This window comes from Pyxicephalus adspersus, chromosome 3 (assembly GCF_032062135.1).
Source record: "Pyxicephalus adspersus chromosome 3, UCB_Pads_2.0, whole genome shotgun sequence".
NCBI lineage: Eukaryota > Metazoa > Chordata > Amphibia > Anura > Pyxicephalidae > Pyxicephalus > Pyxicephalus adspersus.
The window spans coordinates 60,188,530-60,211,490 of NC_092860.1; the positions used below are offsets into that span (position 1 = coordinate 60,188,530).

The 22,961-nt window shown below is 39.1% G+C and overlaps 1 protein-coding gene across 6 annotated transcripts in view; it reads left to right on the plus strand.

Moving 5' to 3' along the window:
* The first annotated feature begins 15,306 nt into the window (after positions 1 to 15,306).
* Positions 15,307 to 22,961, plus strand: part of LOC140326357 (uncharacterized) — a 50,590-nt gene continuing 42,935 nt past the window's right edge. For 4 of the 6 annotated variants that reach the window (XM_072404866.1, XM_072404867.1, XM_072404878.1 and 1 more), the window contains exon 1: positions 15,307 to 15,556. In XM_072404866.1, the coding sequence (XP_072260967.1) occupies positions 15,443 to 15,556 (114 nt within the window). In that variant the 5' untranslated portion in view covers positions 15,307 to 15,442. Of the gene's footprint in view, positions 16,344 to 22,961 lie in introns of all 6 variants that reach the window. The other 2 variants (XM_072404874.1, XM_072404875.1) reach the window with 2 other exon arrangements.

Genomic DNA, 22,961 nt, shown 5'->3' on the forward strand with positions numbered 1-22,961 from the left:
TTCCAGGGACAAATACACTTTGTGCCAAACATATTTTCATGCTTTTACAGCCTTTCAGGGTGTTTATGCAGGTTTGAATGCTATTTTTGGCCTTGGCCCACTATATAGTTACTTACTCACGTCAGCTTGGTAGTGGAAGCACATAAAGATGGATTCCTTCTTTAACCAAAAGATCAATATCATCAATGAATGTTGCTTTGAGCCAACCCCATGACATCAAAAATCATAGAAAGAAATAGGCAATCCTTTCAATTTGAAGCATGTTAAGCAATATGCCAAAAAAACTTCTCCTTTATATGTACACACATATAAATGCATACATACATATATGCATGTATGTACATGCATGAGTGCACATGAAGCAAAACAAACACATAAAAAGAATAACTTACCAGAATGATGATCCTTTCTGCAAAAGTGGCAGGCATTTTCAACTGATAGAACACCATTCACGCGCACATAGCAGGTCCGCATTGGCGCACAGCAATGCACATCAAACACCTGAGTTTTGGCGCACAACTATGCGCATCACACTACCTGAGTTTTAATAAGACTATTGTGCTGCTTTTAGCCTTTCAACAATTCATAAAAAGGAAATGCTTAAAAAAAAAATCACAATTTCATTGTTAAATTGTAGGTCTGTTGGATCACCCAAGGTTAAAAGATCCTGGGAGATTGTAAAGGAGATCACATAAAAACAAAACAAAAACACATTTTCTAAAAAGGTCGCATTAAAATATAGAGACCACACAAACACCACAAAATATTCATGACAAAATAAAAAAACACACACACACAAACACATGTAAACCCACACCTCCATATAAAGCCAAATGGTTCAAAAATGGCCCAAGAAATATTGCATTCAAAAAATACATAGAATACCAATTTGGAACTATCAAGGGTGGAAAACTGTATTAGAAAATATTCATGCAGAAGAAACATAATATTGAAATGAAACAATATGGCTACAAACACAATAACATAGAATTAACATTGGCTTCTTATTTACAAAATGGACATTAAAACATTCAAATTTAAAAAACAAAACCAGCTATTGTGCTAAATGGTAACCAAAATATGAAATGTAGCAACATAGATTAGGAATACACACCAAACAAGAGCCCCCCTCCTTCTCCCCCTCCCCCCCCCCCCCCCTTTAAAGGAAAGTGTGCAGTTCTGTTCTATGTTTACTAAGGTAAGTTCTAAGGTGTAGGGTCCGGGGGGATGCCTTAAATTCTGAGAGGGCGCACAAGTTGTTTGCGGGCCTATCCCAACCGGTATTAACTGAGGCCCTGGCGGAGTCAATGGAAGCTGGGATTAGATTGGAAAAGGTTTTATTGGCGATTAAAACATTGAAACCCTCAAAATTGCCTGGACCAGATGGGTTCTAGGCTTTATACTATAAGAAGGTTTCAGAAATTCTAGCCCCCAATTTAGTGGATATGTTTAACTATCTGAGAGGTCACCCAGACCATCCTATGTCTTCCCATTCTATGGCTCATATTGTAATGATACCAAAACCTGGAAAGGGCTCCTTGGACCCTCATTAATATCAGCCCATCTCACTCCTAAATATTGATATTAAAATTCTAACCAAAATTCTGGCCATTAGATTTAACAAATCTTTCGTCAAAATGATCCTTAAGGATCAGGTGGGTTTTGTTCCCTATAGACAAGCCTCTGACAGTACTAGGAAAATAAATAGTCTTATTCACTGTGCAAATAGAGCTAGTATGCTCTTGGCCCTCAATATCTAAAAAGCTTGATTCAGTATCTTGGGACTATCTTTTCTATGTTCTGGTGAAGTTTGGTTTCTGCCAAGGCTTTATGGCATGGTTGCAGGCAATATATTCTAAGCTTTTGGCGAAATTCCACTATACATCCTACTATTCAGAGCCCTTTTCCATATTTGGGGGGACCAGGTAGGAGTGTCCACTATCACCTATACTGTTTATTTTGGCTATTGAACCTCTGACTTGTTTGTTTAAGGAGCACCCCTGTATTCATGGCATCCCAACTGCTGGCCCCACATATAAAGTAAGTTTATTTGCTGATGACCTCCTCTTGACTATCACTCAACCGAAAATTTCACTTCCCAATTTATTGTGTTTACTTAAGAGGTTTGCAAAACTATTTGGTTTAGTAGGTAATGAGCAAAAGTCTGCGGCCTTAAATCTTACTTTACCCGACCAATTATGTGAAACTTTGCAAGAAGAGTTCCATTTTAAAAGGACTCCTTCCCATTTAGAATATTTGGGTATTAAAATAACTAACAGGTACTCAACACTTTTTTCTGGTATTATACTCTCTTATTTGCTGAAATCAAAAGATTAATGAAGAAATGGAGTTCTCATCCTATTTCTTGGATAGGCAAAATAAAATCCTCCCCAAGTTGCTTTATTTTTTCAGGACACTTCCAGTACAGCTCCCTTCATACATGCGAAAGACTTTCCAGAGAAAGACTTTTTCTTTTATATGGAATAACAAAAAATCCAGAATTAGCCGGAACACTATGTATGCCCACAAATGCCAGGGCGGTTTGGGGCTGCCTAATATTCTAAAATATTATCAAGCAGCCCAAATAACCCTGTTGATATCCTTATTTGCAGGCCATAAAGCCCCATCCTGGGTATCTCTGAAGGCTTCTTTGGTGTTTCCAATATCCAATAATAGCAGTATGCTCACTCCCTTGGCTTCCTTCTAAATTACGCCCTCCCTCTGGTGTTATTTGCAGCAGATTTTTAAGGTATGGGATGGCATTAGGTATTCTGCAGGTCTCATGTCTCTGCATTTACCGCTCCTTCCAGTACAACACATCCCCTTTTATAGACCAGGATTGGACTCGCCTGAGGCTTTTAACTGGTGCCAAGCTCAAAATTATGGGAAGTTTATTTCCTTTTGCGGGGATTATCTATCATTAGCTGCGAGGAGATATGCTGGACTCTCCAAGTACCAAATAGTGAACTGTTTCGCTATCTGCAGCTAAGGCATTGGCTCAACTCTATGACTCGTGGGGCGGATCTCTCGATAAGTTGACCTTTTTTGAGCATAATTGTCTCAATTATGTTCAAAATAGCAATTATGCATAAAACAGCTCTATATGTCTGAAAATGATATCTTTAGTATACTCCAAGCTGTCAACAATTGTTCAAACCTCAGTACATACATACAAATCACAATGAGAAAGGGACTTATAAAATCAGATGAAGAATGGTTCCGCACATGAGCAAGAATGGCAACCTGTTCCACCAATGTCCTTACCTTAGAATCTTCTTTCAAGGTGATGATGCCATGGTATATGGTACCTTCCAAAATGAAGAACATTTCCCTAACAGCATCACAACTTTGTTTTAGGGGATGCCTGGAGATAGGTACAGACTCCCATATTTGGTGGACATGTCCCTCAGGTATTAGGATTCTGGGGCAGAGTGTTTCGTATGCTGAGTGCTGTTTTTTCCAAGTCTGTACGAAGGAACCCTCGGGTGGCGCTGCTGCAGTTTAAACCACCTGGCTTTACTAAGGTTCAATTTCAATTCTGTCTACATATATTGATTGTAGCAAAGCAAACCATTGCAAAACATTGGAAAGCTCAGGCTATCCCCTTTTCTGAAGTCTTGAAGCGGGTGGACAATACATTTTCTTAACGAAAAACTCTCCAGTATTCTCAATGACTCACACGCAAAATTTGCTGCTATATGGGAACCCTGGCAACATTACTCTTTGCCAAATGTTGGACTGTTATAACCAGTTTCTAGAACTAGATTGTCTGTAAGTTTGTCTATAGTGAGCCTTATCTGGCTGTTTCTTTCGTAAATTGGACTGCAGGGCACTTGGACTTATCCTCCCCCCCCCCGTTTCCCCCTTCCCTGCCTATTCAGATTAGGATGGGCTGCGCTTGGTTCTGTTACGAGTATGTGACATGTTTTTTTTAAATTTGTACAATGTATGCTATATTGTCCTTTTTTTGTTATAAAAATTTTTTTAATGTAATAAAAATTTATTGAAACTGAAAAAAGAAAAGGAACGCGTGCAGCCTTTTCTTCCTTTTGTTTTTTTTTTCCACTGTTCATACATTGAACTGCATTGCTTATGGAGCCTGAAAAGTGTGAAAAATACAAAAACAGCACCCTCTATTTCCTCTAAGGTAGGTCGCCCAACCCTAAAAATTCAAATTAATAGGTATACAGGAGGAAAAAAATACATAAAGCAGGGTTTTTTAGTGGCCAAACTAAGTGTATATATTTATGTATAATTTATCTTTATTGGTTTTTAACAAAGGTTTTACAAACAAATATAACATACAAAATAGAAACATAATATTGCAATAAAACAGAAAAACATGACACATAAAATCACAGAACAGTCAAGGGGAGGGGGATAAACATGGTTAACAAATGAGAAAAACCCCTCTGCATCACATCAGAAATCAGGGTTGGGAGAGGGGGTAGAGTAAAGAGAGCGGAGAGGAAAAAGAAAAGAGAAGAAAGAGAAGGAAGGAGGAAAAAAGAATAAAAGAAGAAAAAATGAAGTAGGAAGAAAAGAGGATAAGAAGAGCAAAGCACACAGGCAAATAGTTAGATGTGATATATTCATCTAAAAGGATCCAAGCATTATGGTCCCTATTATGGGTCCAATCTACAATTCTGTGTAAAATAGCAGCTTTATATTATAGATTAAAATCCGGTACCACTAAGCCACCATTCAATTTTTTCCTAGTTAGTATGGAACGGCTTATCCAAGCTCTTTGGCCACCCCATACAAATGAGTATACCATATGATTTAGGCAAGGTATAAAAGTGTTTGGAGGTGGGGTTGCTAAAGTATAAAAATAATATAAAATTTTCAGCAGGATATCCATCTTGATTATATTATTCTGTCCTAGGCTAGGCTAGACCTAGGCTAGATAACAAGGGCTTGTAAATAATATCCACAAGATCTGCTAAATTGGGGGGGATATGCACTCCTATGTATTTTATGGCTTTATCCTGCCATCTAAAAGGAAAGTTCCTTTTAAGAGATGCCACTCGTGCCGATGGTACCGAAACATTCAATGCTTCAGTTTTATCATAATTAACTTTAAAACTGCTTAGTGCTCCAAACCGTCCAATTTTTATATGTGGAGATTGTTACATACAATAAAACATCATCTGCAAAGATGGAGAGTTTGCAATGAGTTTCTCCTACTAAAATTCCCTTGATGTCAGGGTTTTGTCTGATGGCATTAGTAAAGTGTTCCATCACTAGTATATACAACATCAGGGATAGTGGACAACCTTGCCTGAAACCATTGTATATCCCAAAGGGTTCTGATAATAGGCCATTAGCACGGACACTTGCTGATGGATTAGTGTACAAAGCCTGGATTCTTTCCAACATAACTGGGCCTAGCCCAATTTGAACCAGCGTCTCCTGGAGAAAGGTCCATCTAACTTGATCAAATGCTTTTTCGGCAAATGGATAAACCAGATTTTTGAGCCCAATTGATAAGGGAAGTGGTTTTTAATATATTGTCTCTGATTGCTCTTCCAGGTACAAAACCCGCTTGGTCTAGATGAACAATCTTAGTTAGTAAGGGTTTTATTCTGTTTGCCAAAAGTTTGGAGTATATCCTAATAGCCAGATTAGTAAGTGAGATTGGTCGATAATTGCCACAAAGTGTATGATCTCTGCCAGGTTTGGGCAAAATTGTAACATGAGCTTCCAAAGCCTGGGTAGGAAACCCAGATGAGGAAGAAATGGCGTTAAACACAGGTAGCATAAAGGGTGCTAGAGTATCTTGGAATTGTTTAAAAAATCTAGGGGTGAACCCGTCTGGTCCCGGACTCTTCCCAGGTACCAGAGAGGAGATACATTGTTTAGGTTCTGAGTCAGTAAAAGAAGTATCGAGATCAAGACTGTCCACACTTGAAAGAGTAGGTAAGGCCATATTTTGTATGTAGTTTTGTCCTTTAGATCTAAAATGAGCAGGTTCCATATCTGCAAACTTGCCTCTCGGACAGTATAAATCAGAATAAAATTCCTTGAGTATGAAAGAATCTCTGTAGGGTGATGTGATAAATATCCGGATCTCATTTGGATACAGGGGATTGGAGTACCCGTTAACCTCGGATGCAAGGCCCTGGCAAATAATTTCCCAGGTTTATCACCATGTTGGAAAAATATTCGGCAGGTTTTGTCACAAAGTTTAGGACAAAATTCATCCAGCAAGGATCTCAATTGTATTCTGGTTTGAGATAGAACTAGTGAAGTATCTAAAGTTGGGTTTTGTTTATGAGAAGATTCCAAGGAGGCAATAGTTTTGAGTAGTTCAACGATGGTTTTAGATTTGCCTTTTTTATGTCTGGAAGCATATTGAATCAAATATCTACGAACAACATAGTTCAGTGCTTCCCATTGAATAGGGAGAGGAGGGGAATCAGCCTCAAGATCAGCAATGAAATTTCCTCTAACTTGAGAAATTTCTGATGTACACACCGGGTCAGATAACAAATTATCATTGAGTTTCCAGTTAAAGGAAGTACGGGGCACCTCAGAAAGTTCCAAAGAAAGAAAAACAGGGGCATGGCATGACCATAAAATGTTACCAATGGAAGTCTCATGAGGTAGGAGTAGAACATGGTGGGAAATCAGGAACATATCCAATCTATGGTAGGAGTTATGAGCAGGGGAAAAGTATGAGTAGTCCCTGTCTCCTGGATGTGTTAATGTCCACTAGAGAATGTTGGTGGAGAGCTTGTTTGAATCGAGTTATTTTATGTCTAGCCACCAGTGGAAAAAGAATCTATTTATGAGTCCATTACAAAATTAAAGTCTCCCCCAATGATTAATTGACCTGTCCTAAAACTCAAGAGTTTATGCAGTATATCCATACCAAGTGAGGTTGGATTTTGGTGTGGTAGGTATACTTTTAAAAAAATGAATCTTCCTTCTGGGTCTATTTGTTGGTCCTGTAAATGGTAAGGGATTGATTTATGAAAACCAATAGATACATCTTTAGATTTGGAATGTGCATTAGTACTGTGAAACCACTGAGGAAAATAGCGGTTACATAATTTTGGTACATGACCAATACGGAAGAGGGTCTTTTGTATAAATAGGATACCCACTTTTCGCTTATGCATAGCATATAAAACCGTTTGGAAGGAACATTAAATTCCCATACGTTATATGAACAGAATGGTAAAGGCGCCATTAGAGATATTAGTTGCTACCAATAATACAGTAAAAAAGAGGGGGGGAAAGAAATAGGAAAGAACAAAAAAAAAATAGCAGGTAGGACAGACACTTGCTAGGTAGTTAGAAAGAGGGTGAAGGCACCTATATAGGGGCTTTTAAAGTCCTTATTACTGTAAGAGCCCTACGTGGGGACGTGGAGGGCTAGTACCCACAGAAACAGCAGCCATCAAACACCTCCTTACCGAGGCGTAGCGAACCATATCGCAACCCATTTATGAGTGATATGAAGATAAATATATTAAATAACAACCGTCATCTAGTATCATACAAATACATTTATGATTATATCTAGAACAGCAGTGCAAATGACACACATGTAAACCACCAAAAACGTGAGTGCAAGTGGGTGAGGAACGTCATACAAAGCACATATCTTAAAACAACAGTTTCCTTTAGGTCATCCAGGTCCAGGTGAGTGAGTAGGGGATGATGAGGAGATCCAACTATGATATGGTAAAGTCCTCCCGGAAAGAGAGAAATCATCAAAAACATTATGGCACTTCAAGATAACCAAGCGCCATCTAAGTAAATCCAAAATAAATGGGTAAAGAGTGTCACATACATACGCATTTCTTGAAACAGCCAGTTCCTTCAGTCCACCCAGTTCCATGTGGGTGAGTAGGGATGGACGTTGAGACCCATTCATAATGTAGCAAGGTCCTTTCAATAAGAGAAAGAAAAAACATTAGGCACTGGACGTAGGATCCATCAAAAACACATATGTAGATGAGATCTGAAAACAAGGGGGAGAGTCTCATATATTTGCTTGTGGAGGTTCACTGACCATCGACTGCACGTTGCCATTGGGGTAGAGAAATATGTGGTAGGCCAAGCCCGGATATAATCATGGGCAGATCACTGACATCTTTGAATATAAGGGTTTTCCTTTGAGCACGAATATGCAGCTGAAATGGGAAGCCCCATCTATAAGGAATATCTCATGATTAAAGCTCCTCCAGTAGTGGTTTGAGAGCTTTCCGCAGGGCTAGTGTGCGGCGTGATAGATCCGGCAAAAATGATAGTTGCTGAGCTGCCGCCATGATCTCCTCCCGCACTTGAAAGTAGTGGACCCAGCATAGCACATCTCTCGGGCGTTGGGGATCCGGTGATCTAGGGCCTAAGGCCCTATGCATCCTGTCAAGAAGTATTTCTGTAGACACAGGGAGATCCAAAAGTAAATTAAAAATACCCTGGATCGTTGCCTTAAGGTCAGGAGCGGTGGTAGCTTCTGGTAAGACCCTATTTCTAATATTGTTCCACCTGTTGCGGTTTTCCAGATCATCAATTGAAAGAACTGTGGCCTGCAGCTTGCGGGTATGATCTAGAACGTGTTCCTCCACTTTAGTTAGCCTAAGGGAGATGGCAATACAATCGATCTGAAGGGCAGATATGACCGTCTGTGTGGCTTCAAGATTCTGCCTGAGCTCAGCTAGTTCTTGCTTGAATGATGTTTCTAGCCTGCATGCATGAGTTTCTGTTCTGGTGGGCAGAGAGCGTAAAAACGCTCTGATTTCTTTCAAGGCAGTACGGGATTCTGGCTCACCTGAAGAAAGTGGCGAAGAAGGTACATTAGAGTCTTCTGTGGACTGGCGGAAGTGTGGTGAGATAGTGGAACCGCGTGTCCCGCCCGCAATCTTGTCCGCCATATTAGGTTCCGCAAGGTGCTGGGAAGGCTGAGAGAAGAAGTCTGCAATGCCTCCACTTGCATTGGGGGCACCCAGTCCCCTCGGCTAGTAGAAGAGTTGTGCCCCTTCTTGGATGCATTGTTTTTAGGTGTTTTCACCGGCATATTAGGTAGATTTAGCCACTTAACAGTTTCACTCGGTACGGAGCTCCAAGAAACACGTCCCTACCCAGCCATGCACAAGCCACACCCCCCCAAGTGTATATATTTATATGCTTAATTGTGGAAAACATTGTATATAATCATATGTTGAATGAATGTAGCACTCATTTATCACACTATCTATTACTATCATATGGAAATCCACTCGAAAGCACACCAAGTGCTCACTCCCTAATCATGAAGTAAGTGTACCCCTAATTGTTTTTTGACTACTATATTATACAAGACCATAAATATTTCATTATACATATACCCCTGAAGAAGCCAATTAAGGCGAAACCTGTTGGGTACCATAACCACCATTCTAAACACTTCCCTACGTTGAATGTTGACCAGACCAACAATATATTCCACTTTAGGAGTATGTCTCTATAATAACTAGCCAAGGATTCACCTGTCTAGATTTTAGTTAAATCTCTTTCCAGTATAGAAAGAAACCCCAATTGACTCTGTTTTCTGTATTGTATCTTTATTTTGATTATGACTGTTGTACAACGTTTTAATATATTCACTCATTTTGGACACTAAAAAACTCTGCTTTATGTCTTTTTTTCCTCCTCTCTACCTCTCTACCTCAATCAGCACCCTCTAGTAACCAACAAAAATGATTAACCATGCTGCTTAACACATCATAATAATTGAATCTCTTCTGTAACAGGATGATAACATCCCTTTGCTGGGAACCTCTGGCAAGCCTCTGGGGGGTCGCATCACAGACTACTGTTCACTTGTGTATGATATTGATTCAGGTTAAAGGAGGAATCGACCTTCATGTGCTTCCACTACCAAGCTGATGTGATGAAGTGAATATATATACTACTATATGCCGTCCACACTTCGTCTCAGAGCCCACCGCATCCTCTTCCTGCCGTTACTGCTGCTGCCTGCCCAGTACCCAAATCTAGATGCTATTTTCCAATGTCGTCCACACTCCATTTCAGTAGTATATTAGAATAATGTAACATAAAAGTTGAGCAAAAAAAAAAAAAAAAAAACAAGCACTGAAGAATCAAAATGACCTGTTATGGACTGTAGGTGCACACAGAAAAGGGATCAGGTGTGCCCTAATTGATTGCTATGACATCACCATTGATTGAGCTTTACAGACCTACTTAAATCACGCAGCTGAAATTACCCGCGTAAATTGGCAAATTCTTGACCACTTGCTCATTTATCAATGCTGATATCCACACAAGTCCTCGCCATCGGATCACAGTAATAGCCCAAGCCAACAGGACAAGGATCACAAACAGACCAGAAAATCCACAACATAACAGCTGAGAAAAGAATAAAGGGGTTGCAATAGCCCAAAGATAACCCAATCAAAGTGTTGGGGTAGGACCTTCAGAGAACTGTGCATGAACAAATGCCCGCAAACCTGAATAAACTGAAGCAAGGTTGTTGAAAAAAATGGGCTCAAAATCCTCCAAATTGCTGTTAGTGAGTAAAAAAATCATACAGGAAACAATTACCTCATGTTATTGCTGCTAAAGGTGGTTTTACAAGCTATTAAATATTCACTGGCTACTCCATAGTGGTTTCATTTTTAGTAAATAAAAAATGGCCCAGTGGTTTTACAAGGTATTGAATATTCACTGGCTACTCCATAGTGGTTTCATTTTTAGTAAATAAAAAATGGCACAGTGGAACGTTGTACACCTGAGGTTAGATTTAAATATTTTAGAACCTGCTAAAGACCAGATGATTTTTTATCATGTCCAGATACATTAGGTTTGAAAGTACTTTACTTTCGTTTCTCTTTTTTTTACAAAAATAAATTTAGCTTTATTGGTAGGCAAAATGAATAAAAACAACATTGAAAATACAATTAGTATTAGTAGGTAGAAAGAGGTACAATATTTGAATAATCAGAGAGTGTACCAAAAGCGGTACACTGTTTTTCATGAAATTTTTTTTTTTTAAATTGTGGACCTGTAAGGTACAGAAATATGTCTGAACAAGGGTCTAGTAGAGATCATGAATATAAAAAAAAGTTTGAAACACACAATCATGTAAAAAAAAAAAAAAGTGTACTTTTAATAAAATTAAATAAAAAAACACAAAAATCAGCTTAACCCCCCTAGCGTTCTATCTCTGTCAGATTTTTGATGCAAAAAGTGATCCTATTTCTTTGCATAGAAATTTTTGTTTATATTGTGGGCTTGTAATTCTTAGGATTAACTCCCGGGTATCATAATTATATTTATTTATTATAAATCATAAATTATAATATAATACATAAAAATAATAATAAAAAAAATGAAATAATAGACAACAATGTAATCTAAAAATAAAATATAAAATTAAAAATGTACTTTTATTTTTATTTCATGTTGTGTGGTGTTTTTGTACTGTAAAAAACATTTAAAAGCAGATTATATTGTAATCTGCTTTTGAATTTCCCTCCCAGACAAACCCCCATACATCACCACTCACATCACCCGGAAGATGACTCATCCTCCCGGGGTGATGTGAGTGGGGATTTCCCTGCCCTGCCTCACACAAGCACACAGATACTGGAGCTGCTGCTACTCGCATCTCCAGAGAGATGCAAAGCACAATGCAGGATTTCTGCATTGTGCTTCACATCTCACTGCAGGTGCCAGCAGCAATAGCAATTTTTTTATTGCTGCTGGAGGAGCTGCGGGGACAGGGTAAGTATTTGCTTTAAGTTGTAATCCGATTGTCATACAATGTATGACAATTGGATTGCAATATAACGTTTGTTTATATTTTTAACCACCTGGGAAAAGTTCGGGTTTAACACTTTTTGCAAGTGTTTTTACCCCGAACCAAGGTCGGGTTTAATGGCCAGGTGGTTAAGAAAACTTTGCACTTGGAAATATGCCCACTATAGTAATGATGGGGTTTTCGTTTCTTTGCTCAAGGACTGTCCGTCTTGTTTCTGTCAAAAAAGTGTAGTGCTATTATGTGCCAATTTGGTCGCCACTGTTGAAGGTACTCTGGAGATTGGTCCAGTACAAAATCAGGGTTGTTCTATATAGGGGACAATGGTCTTGGTATTGTACATATTTTGTCAATAAAAGGATGTTCCTTTAAAGTAGTGCTTAGTTGTTTAGGATCTACCCAAGGTAAGTACTGTAGTTTACTTAGTGTAAAGGACTGTTTAATTTTGACCCAGTCTATGGTATCCTTATTCGCATTCCAGTCTATTGTTCGTGATAAATGGCAGGCCCAGTAGTATTTTTGGATATCCGGGAGACCTATGCCCCTATGTTGTTTGGGTGCTGCTAAGAGATGGAATGCAACCCTTGGTTTCTTCCTGCCCCAAAGAAAAGAACTAAAGGAAAACAACAAGCTTTTGAAAAATGCCTCTACAAATAGATGGGAATTGTCTGCAAAAAAAAATAAAACACATGGAGTCACATTCATTTTCAAAACTGTAGCCCAAGAAAAGACAGATTTGTCCTACTTACGGATATCTGCTATGATTCGTTGTATTAGGGGGGCAAAATTTAAATTATAAATTGAATCTAATTTGGGTGACAATTGAATTCCTAGATATCTAATTGATCTACTTTTCCATTGAAAGGGAAACCATTTTTCACAGATCTGTCTTATTTCCACTAGAAGCAAAATATTTAGGGCTGATGATTTCCCGTAATTAATTTGGAAAAAGGATATGATATAAAAATGATCTAGAGTTGATAAGAGGGCTAGTAGAGATGATTGCGGATAAGAAAGGATAAAGAGAATGTCATCTGCAAAAGCAGTGAGTTTATACTCTTTCTCCTTTATCTTTAGTCTAGATTTGGAGGGTTCTGCACAGATTTGGCAAAGTAATGGCTGAAGGGCTAGAACAAAAATTAACAGTGTCTTGTACCATTTTTAAAGTGGAAGGTGTCTAACAGGATGCCAATAACCCTTCCCCGGGCTTTGGGATTAGAGTACAGTGTCAAGATACGGGAGCACATTTGCTGAGGGATACCAATGTATGTCCGGACTTCCACCATGTAATCCCAGGCCAGCCTATCGAACGCTTTCTCTGCATCCATTGATAAGAAAAAGCATTCTTTATAGTTCAATTGTGCCCAATGTGCTAAGGTAAGCATTTGAATTGTGTTATCTCGAACCTCTCTCACTGGGACAAAGCCCACTTGATCCAGATCTACAATTTGTATAATCACAGGGAGAAGGCAATTGGCCAAGATTTTGGCATATATTTTGATGTCCACATTTAACAGCAAACTGGGCAGGTAATAACTACACATTTCTTTGTCTTCGTCTTTTGGGATCACTGACATATGAGCCTCTAGAAATTCCCGGGATGGCGCATGGTTATCAGGGAGGGAGTGGGACGATGCCAGAAATGGCGCCGCTACCATGGAAATGAAAGTTTTCTAATACTGAGTTGTTAATCCATCAGGGCCAGGGCTTTTGCCTAGTTTTAGCTGTTTCAGGGCTTTCGTAAGTTCTGTTTCTAATATAGGAGATTCCATTCTGTTAAAATTTTGGGTGGTCCATATTTAGAGAGAAATGTTGTAATGTCTCCGAGTCTTCTAGTGTTTGTCTGGCATGAGTAGCAGGGGAAAGATTATATAGGTTCTCATAATACATTTTAAATTGGTTTGCTATTTCTTCTGACTTGGCATGAATGTGACCTTCTCGGTCTCTGATTTGTGACACTCTATTTACTATTTGGTGTTTGCAGAGTGCCTTAGCTAAAATTTGCCACTTTTGTTATTATGTTCATAGAAAAATTTAGAAGAGAAAGTGAAGGCGCATTTAATTTGGGATTCTAAGAGGGCTTTCAGCTGTTGTCTAGTTTCTGTCAACTCTGCCAGTGTGTGTTCCACTTGCAATTTTTTGTGGGACAGTTCGAATTTCCTGATTTTTTTTCTGTAAGCGTGTATGTGTCTTTTTGTCTAAGTTTTTTTTAAATGCGCTGTCCATTTAAGGAACAGGCCCCAGACTATACTCTTGAGTCGCCCAGATTAATTCTGGGGCAGAGTTATCCACTGTATTTCTAGTGAACAAATCTACTAAGTTTGATTGAAAAAATTAATTTGCATCTGCGTGGGTTAGTGAGGACACAATATATGTGTATGGATAAGATCGAGATCATTTGAGAGAGATCATGCTGAGCAATGGGGTAGTTTGTTTGTCAGAGTGAGAATAAGGGAATATTTTATGTTGTCATGTTAATTTACCCACCCCATCAGGGTGGATAAATCATATTCTCTGCAGTGCTCTACCCAGAAATTGTTTTAAGCCGGGTGGGAAGAAATTTTAGGTGGGTGGCAGCCCCTGTATTGTGACCAAACTCTTTGGTAACCACCCAAAAACAGCCGGGTGGGTGCAGGGGAGAACCCTGCTCTGTGTCCGCTTTAATAATGCCATCACTATTACGTCTACTGGGTAGGCAATCTGTACAGTTATTGTAACTATTCTAAATACTAAGCTTATTTCAGATAAGGCATTCTTAAGTATGGAAAACACAATGTCTATAAACTGTGATTTGATATAAGGAGATAAAAGTAAGGATTGGGACCATGTATAGTGTCACCCAACCAATTAGTTACCATATATGAGTAGGTTTCTTATCCATGTGATTGTGCAAAAAGATATAATACAAATATTGGTCAGACTGCTGTAAATGAATATGATAAGTCTCACCTTCTTCTGCATTGTTCCAACATTGTAATCTTAATTTTCCACTCCCTTGTTATGTTTATGTGATCTAATCATAGTAAACTTGTTTTACAAGCTTGTTTTCCCCTTGGTGCAAAATGGCCTTACTGATATACAGTGAGGGAAAGATGTATTTGATCCTCTGCTGATTTCGTACGTTTGTTCTCTGACAAAGAAATTACCAGTCTATAATTGTAATGGTAGGGTTATTGTAGCTGTGAGAGACAGAATAACAACAAAAGAACCCTCAAAAACTCAGTGCTTAAAAGTCAGAGCTCGATGTGCATTGTACACCTACAATAAACCTACCATTACAATTATAGACTGGTCAATTCTTGAACAGAGGGAAACGTACAAAATCAGCAGGGGATGAAATACTTCTTTCCCTCACTGTATATCAGTAAGGCCATTTTGCACCAAGGGGATCATATAAACATAACAAGGGAGGGGAAAATTAAGATTACAATGTTGGAACAAACCTCTAGTTCTCATCCAGGTATACATTTTGCAGTTTAAGTGTTTATATTTCTGAAAAACTTATGTTGTAGAGAAAAAAATAAATTTGAGGACTTCCGGTTCCGGCGCCTCATGTGAAGCAACGAGTGACAGAGGCTCCCGAACACCCTAGAGATAACCAGCTAATAAATCTGCAGAACACTCGTTTCAACTGTGCAATTCATCTTCTGGAAACAGCACTTTGATCGTATGGATAAGTATCTGGGGAAAACACCACCTCGCAAAGCATCTAATCAATCATTTAGACAAGAGAGTCGGAGGGGGAAGGAAGTTAAAATGGCCGCCGGAAAGGAATCTTTAAAAGTGAGTAATCAATCACCACGTGTGTTTGCAGAGGAGATTGTGCCTGGCACCCCTGACTGTTCTAAAATTGCAGAAGCAGTAGCAGCTATACTGACACCAGCTCTGCAAGAAACAATAGATGCTGCTATAGGGAAAGGTGTACAATCTCTAAAACATGAAATAAAGGTGCAATCTACTCGGATAACTGGGGCAGAAACACGGGTATCGTGGAAGATGAGCTAAGGGCAGCCCATGATAGAATTATTACTTTGGAAAACAAGCAGATTACTCTGCTTTCAGGACTGGACGATTTAGATAATAAAGCCAGACGCAATAATCTGAGGATTAAGGGATCCCGGAAAGTATAAAGCCGAATCAACTAAATAAAGTGTGCGGGAATATTATTCCAGATTTGTTGGATATTCCACATGCTTGTAAAGTAGAATTGGCACACAGACTGGGACCTGAACGCAACGGTACCAGGGGAGCCAGGCCGGTGATAGTGAAATATTTGGATTACAATGAACGTACTCTGGTCTTTCAATCATACAAAGCCAAATGAAAATTAATCATGGATGGCCACTCCTTGTTGATATTTGCAGATTATTCGATTGAGGTGGTGCGCAAACGTAGGAATTTTAGTGCGGTTTGCTCAGAACTTTTCCAACATAAAATCAGATTTACTCTGGCTTATCCAGCAACGCTATATATCAGGAATCACCAAGGCCAGAATTGTAAATTTACATCGGCAGAGGAGGCTCTTATTTGAGTTGGGTCTCCTATTTGTATCCAGAATTGCCATGGACATGTGAGAAACCTCTTATTTGTCATCTGATATAATATATGGCTAAGATCTATTTTAGTGTGATATGCCAGGGGGGATGTTTACTACGTGGCCAGAGGATGGGTCACTAATATTGGGTTTTGAATTATTGTAATGAGTGTTTTGCCGAGCTCTGTGGCTGAGCTCCTAGGGTCTTTTTGTGGTCTATATCCCGGAGGGTGTGAGTCTCCATTGTCTGCAAGAAGATGATGATAAAGACGGACACAATTTCTATGAGGAAAAAAGGAAGTCCTCAATTTTTTCAATGTTTGTTTCTCTGTGAGTTACAGAGCCTGTTGTCAAAACTTTGTTTTTTAGGTTTTTTTATATGTTATGTACCATGGCCCAATTATTTTTCTAAAATGTACAGAAAGCAAATACGGTTCTCAGGTGGTTCAAGTTGGTCTAACCGTTATCTCAATCTATATAGTGACAAAGCCCCGTTTAGGTTAAGACTCGAAAATTCCAAAGAAAAAAGTTGAACACAGAAATGGTAATTTTGATATCTGTATATCTCTTTAACAATGAAAGTACTTTTTTGGGATGTTAAGGGGCTGAGATCCCCAAATAAAAAAGAAGAAAATTGCACACGGATGTCACGCTACTACAGGAGACGCACTTAGCTGACTCAGATTTCCATAGGATGAGGAAAATGTGGGTTTGGGAAGTATATGGCTCCCCAGCTATTGGGAGGAAGGCTGGAGTTCTGATATTGCTAAATAAACATTTGCAATGTAAGACCTTGTCCTGCTCCTCAGACCAAGAGGGTAGGATTGCCAAATTGGTACTGGAATTTGCTGATAAAAAAACGACCATATACAATATATATGCACCTAATTCTCCAACAGTTCAATTTTTTCAAACAATTACCTTAGGGCTTTCCCGAGACTCAAACCTATATAAACTTATTGGTGGAGATTTTAATATGGTGATGAACCTGTATGAGGATAAAACTACTCAATCCTCACTCCTTCTGGAACAACCCCTTTAACAGAATTTATAGATTCTATGCATCTTCATGATGTGTGGAGGGACAAACACCCGCTGGAAAAAGAATTCACTTTCTTCTCGCATGTTCGTAATTCTCAATCAAGGTTGGACTATTTGTTTAGCTCTACATCTTTGTACCCTCTGATAGACCACACAGAGATTGGAGCAATGGTCCTTTCAGACCATGCTCCCATAATGTTAACTATCCTAGACCTAGTCCCAAAAAGGCGACGCTTATTTATGGAGGTTCCCATCTTATTTATATAAAGATCTGTAATTCTGGACAGTTATACAAGCTGCCTGGAATGAATACAAAAATAATAACTCTGAGCATGTTGAAAATCGCATTTTATACTGGGAAGCGAATAAGGAGTACCTACGAGGCAGGATTATGGCATATATGACCAAACGGAAAAAATTAACATGCGATAATTATTTTAGGGCTCTGAAACAGCTTAAAGAATCTCAACAGAAACTAAACGATAACCCAACGCCACTTAACCGACAGGTGTGGCAGGCAATGTGTGGGGCACTCTGCCTCTTTCCTTCTTTGGTAGATGCCAATTAGTCAAGATGGTGTCGTTTGCAAAATTGTTATATCCCATGTAGACGATACCTCTCTTACTTAAACACAAAGATATACAATTACTAAAAAAAGCTTTTGGAAAGTTCATATGGCAGGGGAAGAGAGCAAGGATTTCTTTGGCCAAACTGTACTTGCCGAAGGAAGAGGGAGGGGTTAATTTCCCGAATGTGAGACTATATAATTTGGCATGTATTACCCGCCATGTTATAGACTGGATAGGGGATACCTCCAGGTACTCCAATTTTGAGTTGGAAATGAACTTGGTAACACCGTGGGATTTGAAAGCTTTACTCCACTGTAAGGTCTCACAGTTACCTGTCATAATCAAATATAATTTGCTAGTGAGGGATACAGTACTTACTTGGAGGGAGATTAGACGTAAATTAAAACTACCTACGAATGTATCTAAGTAGCTTCCTATTACTGGTGATCCAGGTTTTGTATCTGGATTTACGAGTAAAGTGTTTCATAAATGGAAAGAAAAAGGGCTATATTTATGGAAGGATTTATTGGAGGGAGAGACCAACCGAATGTTGTCTGCTCAAGCTCTTCAGGCGAAGTATGATCTGCCAGGATGGTCGGTTCACCCCTTGTACTATTTACAAGCTGTGACATATTACAAATCAATGACACAGCCATATGTCCGGGATGATCCTATGCAGCAGGATGTATTTGATAAACTGACTGCGCTAGCGTCACCCTCTAGATCTAATATTTACCAATTCTATCAAAGTATCTTTAATAAACCATTTACAGAAACAAATGTAAGACACTGGCAGAGGGACTTTGCAAACACAGATCTGGTGGCTTATATTATACAAGGCTACCAGAATGTACGGAATTGTATGGTGAACGACGTCTGGGAGGGAATCACATTTCAAAATTATACATAGCACATAAGGTAATGAGGAAACGTGATTCGGCCGAGTTGCAGAAGACATATTCATACTGTCCTAAATGTGGGGCATTAAATACTACATTAACGCATTATTTGTGGACTTGTCCGCAGATAGGTCAGTTATGGGATGAGGTGTTACAATTTATAAATGAAACTACAGATCAAATGCTCCTTAAGGACCCGATTTTGTGTTTATTTGGTTCTTGGGAGCATGAGGACTCTATCCCATTCCCGGTTAAATATAGAGGTTGGACCAGTATATGCCTACTAACGGCTAGGAGAGTGATTCTGAAGGATTGGATTAATTCTGAGGCCCCCGTCTGTACGGGAGGTACTCGCATTGTTAAAAGTAGTATTTGATAGGGAATTATTTGAGTCGGAGAGAGAGGGGGATAAACGGATCACCTGCTTCTTCCAGATATGGTACCAATATATAGAAAAAGTACTTAGTGTACAGGAAAAATTGACCATCTATGAACGCTTCAAACATTCTACGTGGATAATAACACAGGGACTGCTGTAATTTAAAATGATTGTGAGCATCCTGGACAGTATGGATTGTTATGTACTATAATGCTTTCCAGTAAGATTATTCATCATTTATGTTTGTAAAGAATTTTTGGGCCTATAGATAGATAGATAGATAGAGTTTTTGTGTTTATTTACTTTTCTTTTTATGTTATGTTTTATTGTATTGTATTTTATTTGGATTGTGATATGTTATGGAAACTAGCTGTGAAGTAACACTGGAATTGTATTTTTGTTTTTTTTTATAGATTGTGTTGTATTATGTTTTTTTGTTGTACTAGTTGGAAAAACAAAATAATAATTATATTTAAAAAAAAAATACATTTGCGTCTACGTGTTTGATATGATTAGATCACGTAAGCATAACAAGGGAGGGGAATATTAAGATTACAATGTTGGAACAAACCTCTAGTTCTCATCCAGGTATACATTTTGCAATTTAAGTGTTTATATTTCTGAAAAACTTATGTTGTAGAGAAAAAAAAAAAAGTTTGCGTCTGCGTGGGTTAGTGAGGACACAATATATGGGTATGGATGGGATCGGGATCATTTGAGGCAGATCATGCTGAGCAATGGGGTAGTTTGTTTGCCAGAGTGAGAATAAGGGAATCTTTTAAGTTGTCATGTTAGTTTACCCACCCTTTCAGGGTGGATAAATCATATTCTCTGTGCCCGCTTAAAAATGCCATCACTATTACGTCTATTGGGTATGTAATCAGTACAGTTATTGTAACTATTCTAAATACTAAGCTTATTTCAGATAAGGCATCCCTAAGTCTGGAAAACACAATGTCTATAAACTGTGATTTGATATACGGAGATAAAAGTAAGGATTGGAACAATATATAGTGTCACCCAACCAAATATTTACCATATATGAGTAGGTTCTTATCTATGTGATTGTGCAATAAGATATATTACAAATATTGGTCAGACTGCTGTAAATGAATATGATAAGTCTCACCTTCTTCTGCATAGATGTTTTTAAAAATTATAGATATTGTCATAAGAATATGAGCTTTACATTGGCGGGGGTCAGCGAGGACTCAATATTTAAATATGAATAAGACTGTAACAGGAAAGCATAACAGATATTTGTGAGTTTAATAACACAGTTAAGAATTAGAGGATCTTAATGTTATCATGTCAGCATACTTGCCCTCTATGGGGGGACGAATCATATTAGTTATACCCATTTCAGTAGTACCATCCTTATTACATCCACAGCGGAATAAATCAGTATTATTAAGGTAACCATTCTGGATGAAAACCTTATTTCAGGTGGGGTATTTTTTTAGTCTAAATAGGTAAACACATATAAACTATGATTTGGTGTGAGCAAATACAAGTGACAATTGGAACCATATGTAAGATTAACCACCCAATTAGCTTAAATATACAATACACCATAAGTATTAAGTGGATAACTGTAAATGTATAAGATAAATTGGCGTTAATTGGCTTGCATTTCCTGGTTGTCACAGATCAGCAGCACAGCTGACTTGGTACTTGTTGTTCACCAGATACATGTCAAATCAGCAGCAGTTGGTCTCCTTACCTTGCTTTTAGCTGCTCTGTCCAAGCTCTGGAGTTAGAGGCGTCGCTGAACCTTTCCAGCAGATTTATCTGCACCTGCTCATTCAGTTCCCGCCCAGTCAGCCTGTTAGCCTCACTATATAGGCAGGGTTCAGACTAACACTCCTTGCCTTTGCAATAGATGCGTTTTACCTAAGGCTCCAGCTTGTGTCTGTTTCCTAGTGCTGATTCCCTGGTTCTGATTTTGGCTTTTTTGACTTTGATTGTTTGCCGCCTGCCCTGACCTGGTCCTGCTCTGGTTTTTGAGATTGCCTATCGATTTGGTACTACACTGCATCTCCATCTGCAGACAGCTGCTGTCTGCACGGGTGTGTCTGAGGGCTGCAACCTGGGCACCATCCACAGCAAAGTCCATCACTCCTTGCAGAGTGCTCTGGTGAACACCTGGCGGGTCCTTAGACTCTGCACCTCAGCTCATACCTCTGCTAAACGTCCACTTCCCCATACTTGTGGCAGATCCCTGATGGTATCACAGGTATGAGAATTCTTAGTGTCAATATTCTGCTGATGGGGCAGATGGGCCACCTATCACGTGACAAACTCTACTTTGGGCTCTGGCCAGGTGGTGGAAGAGATTTTAGCCCCCTTGTTGGACTCTGGGGTCTTCCATGGGATTTCCAACCACTCCTTTGGTAGATCATAATTCGGTAGCCAGTCAGGAAGGGCTATATCTGGTGCAAAAAGCTGGTCAAGTAATGCCAGTAGGTCCTCAGTTTTAGGCAGATGGTAAGATCTGCCTTCTGAGGATGCTGTTAGACAAATTGGGAATCTGCATCTATAAGAGATGCGTCTAGGTCTTAGGAGGTTTAGTTTGAGGAGGAGGTTTAGAGTGATGGAAGAGAGATACTGATATAGTTGCATCTCAACATCATGAAAAAGGATTCGCTTACTTGCCCCAGCCTGTCTTAGAATTTATTCTTTAAGTTAAAAGCTCGTTTATCAGCACACCACATCTCTAGGAGGGTCAGCATCTCTCCTTCTTGGTCTAAGGGCTCTATAGATAATTTCAAACTCTTTGGGTGATTCTAGTGGGCGATCCAATAGGTCATTAAACACCAATTGGAAAGTGTGTGTAAGACTATCTGCTTCAACAGATTCAGGTAGTCCTCTTATTCGGAGGTTTCTACGTCACCCCCTGTTGTCAAGGTCTTCCATATGTCTATGTGTGGATGTAATATGGGTGGCTTAGCTGCCAGTTGTTTCAGCACATCAACATCAGAATCTCGCTTGGTGCCTCGAACAAATCTCTTCCTTAGGATCCGAGACTGCTGTTGATGGACCCCTTTAATGTCAGTAGCAAGCAATTGTGGATCAGTGCATTGTGGCAGCTGACTCATATAAGACAACATCTGATCTGCTGGAAGATTATTAGAATGTGTTAGGTCCGCAAACTCCTGATCAGAACCTGCTGGTGAAGAGGGACAGTCCTGAGAATGTGAGCGGAACATCTTTTGTAAGCTTCTGGATTATTGGGAACCAGATGATTTACCTGCGGAACTGTAGCGTCCAATTTTCCCCATTATGTAGCTAAAAAGCACTTATGCTTAGTTTCCTCTGGAGGTGCAGCATGGAAATTAGTGGAACATTCTGCAACTAAATTTGTTCACACGGAAAAAGGAGGAAAAAGAAAAGAAAAAAAAAAAAAAGATGTCAAACATGAGCCAGCCTGTGGTATTTTTATGAACCTCCGAGTTATCAGTTGATTTTTGCCACCAATTCACTTTCAACTTATGTTACTTTTCGTGCCAATATCCCCAAACAAAATGCCAGGGAGCCACGATATTTATTGTAATAGGTAGTCATTTTTTGCACAGAATAAAGTGGACCTGGCAGAAACATTTTGCAAAATAAGGCGGGCATCCTTAGGCAGTGCTGCACAGTGAAAATCGCAGAAACTGTGGTAGAGGTAGTGATTGGACCAAATAGGTTTCACTCTGATGAGTTTGGGTATGCCTTAAAAGAAAAATTATGCCAAACATAAAATTGTCATTTGAAGAAGATCTGC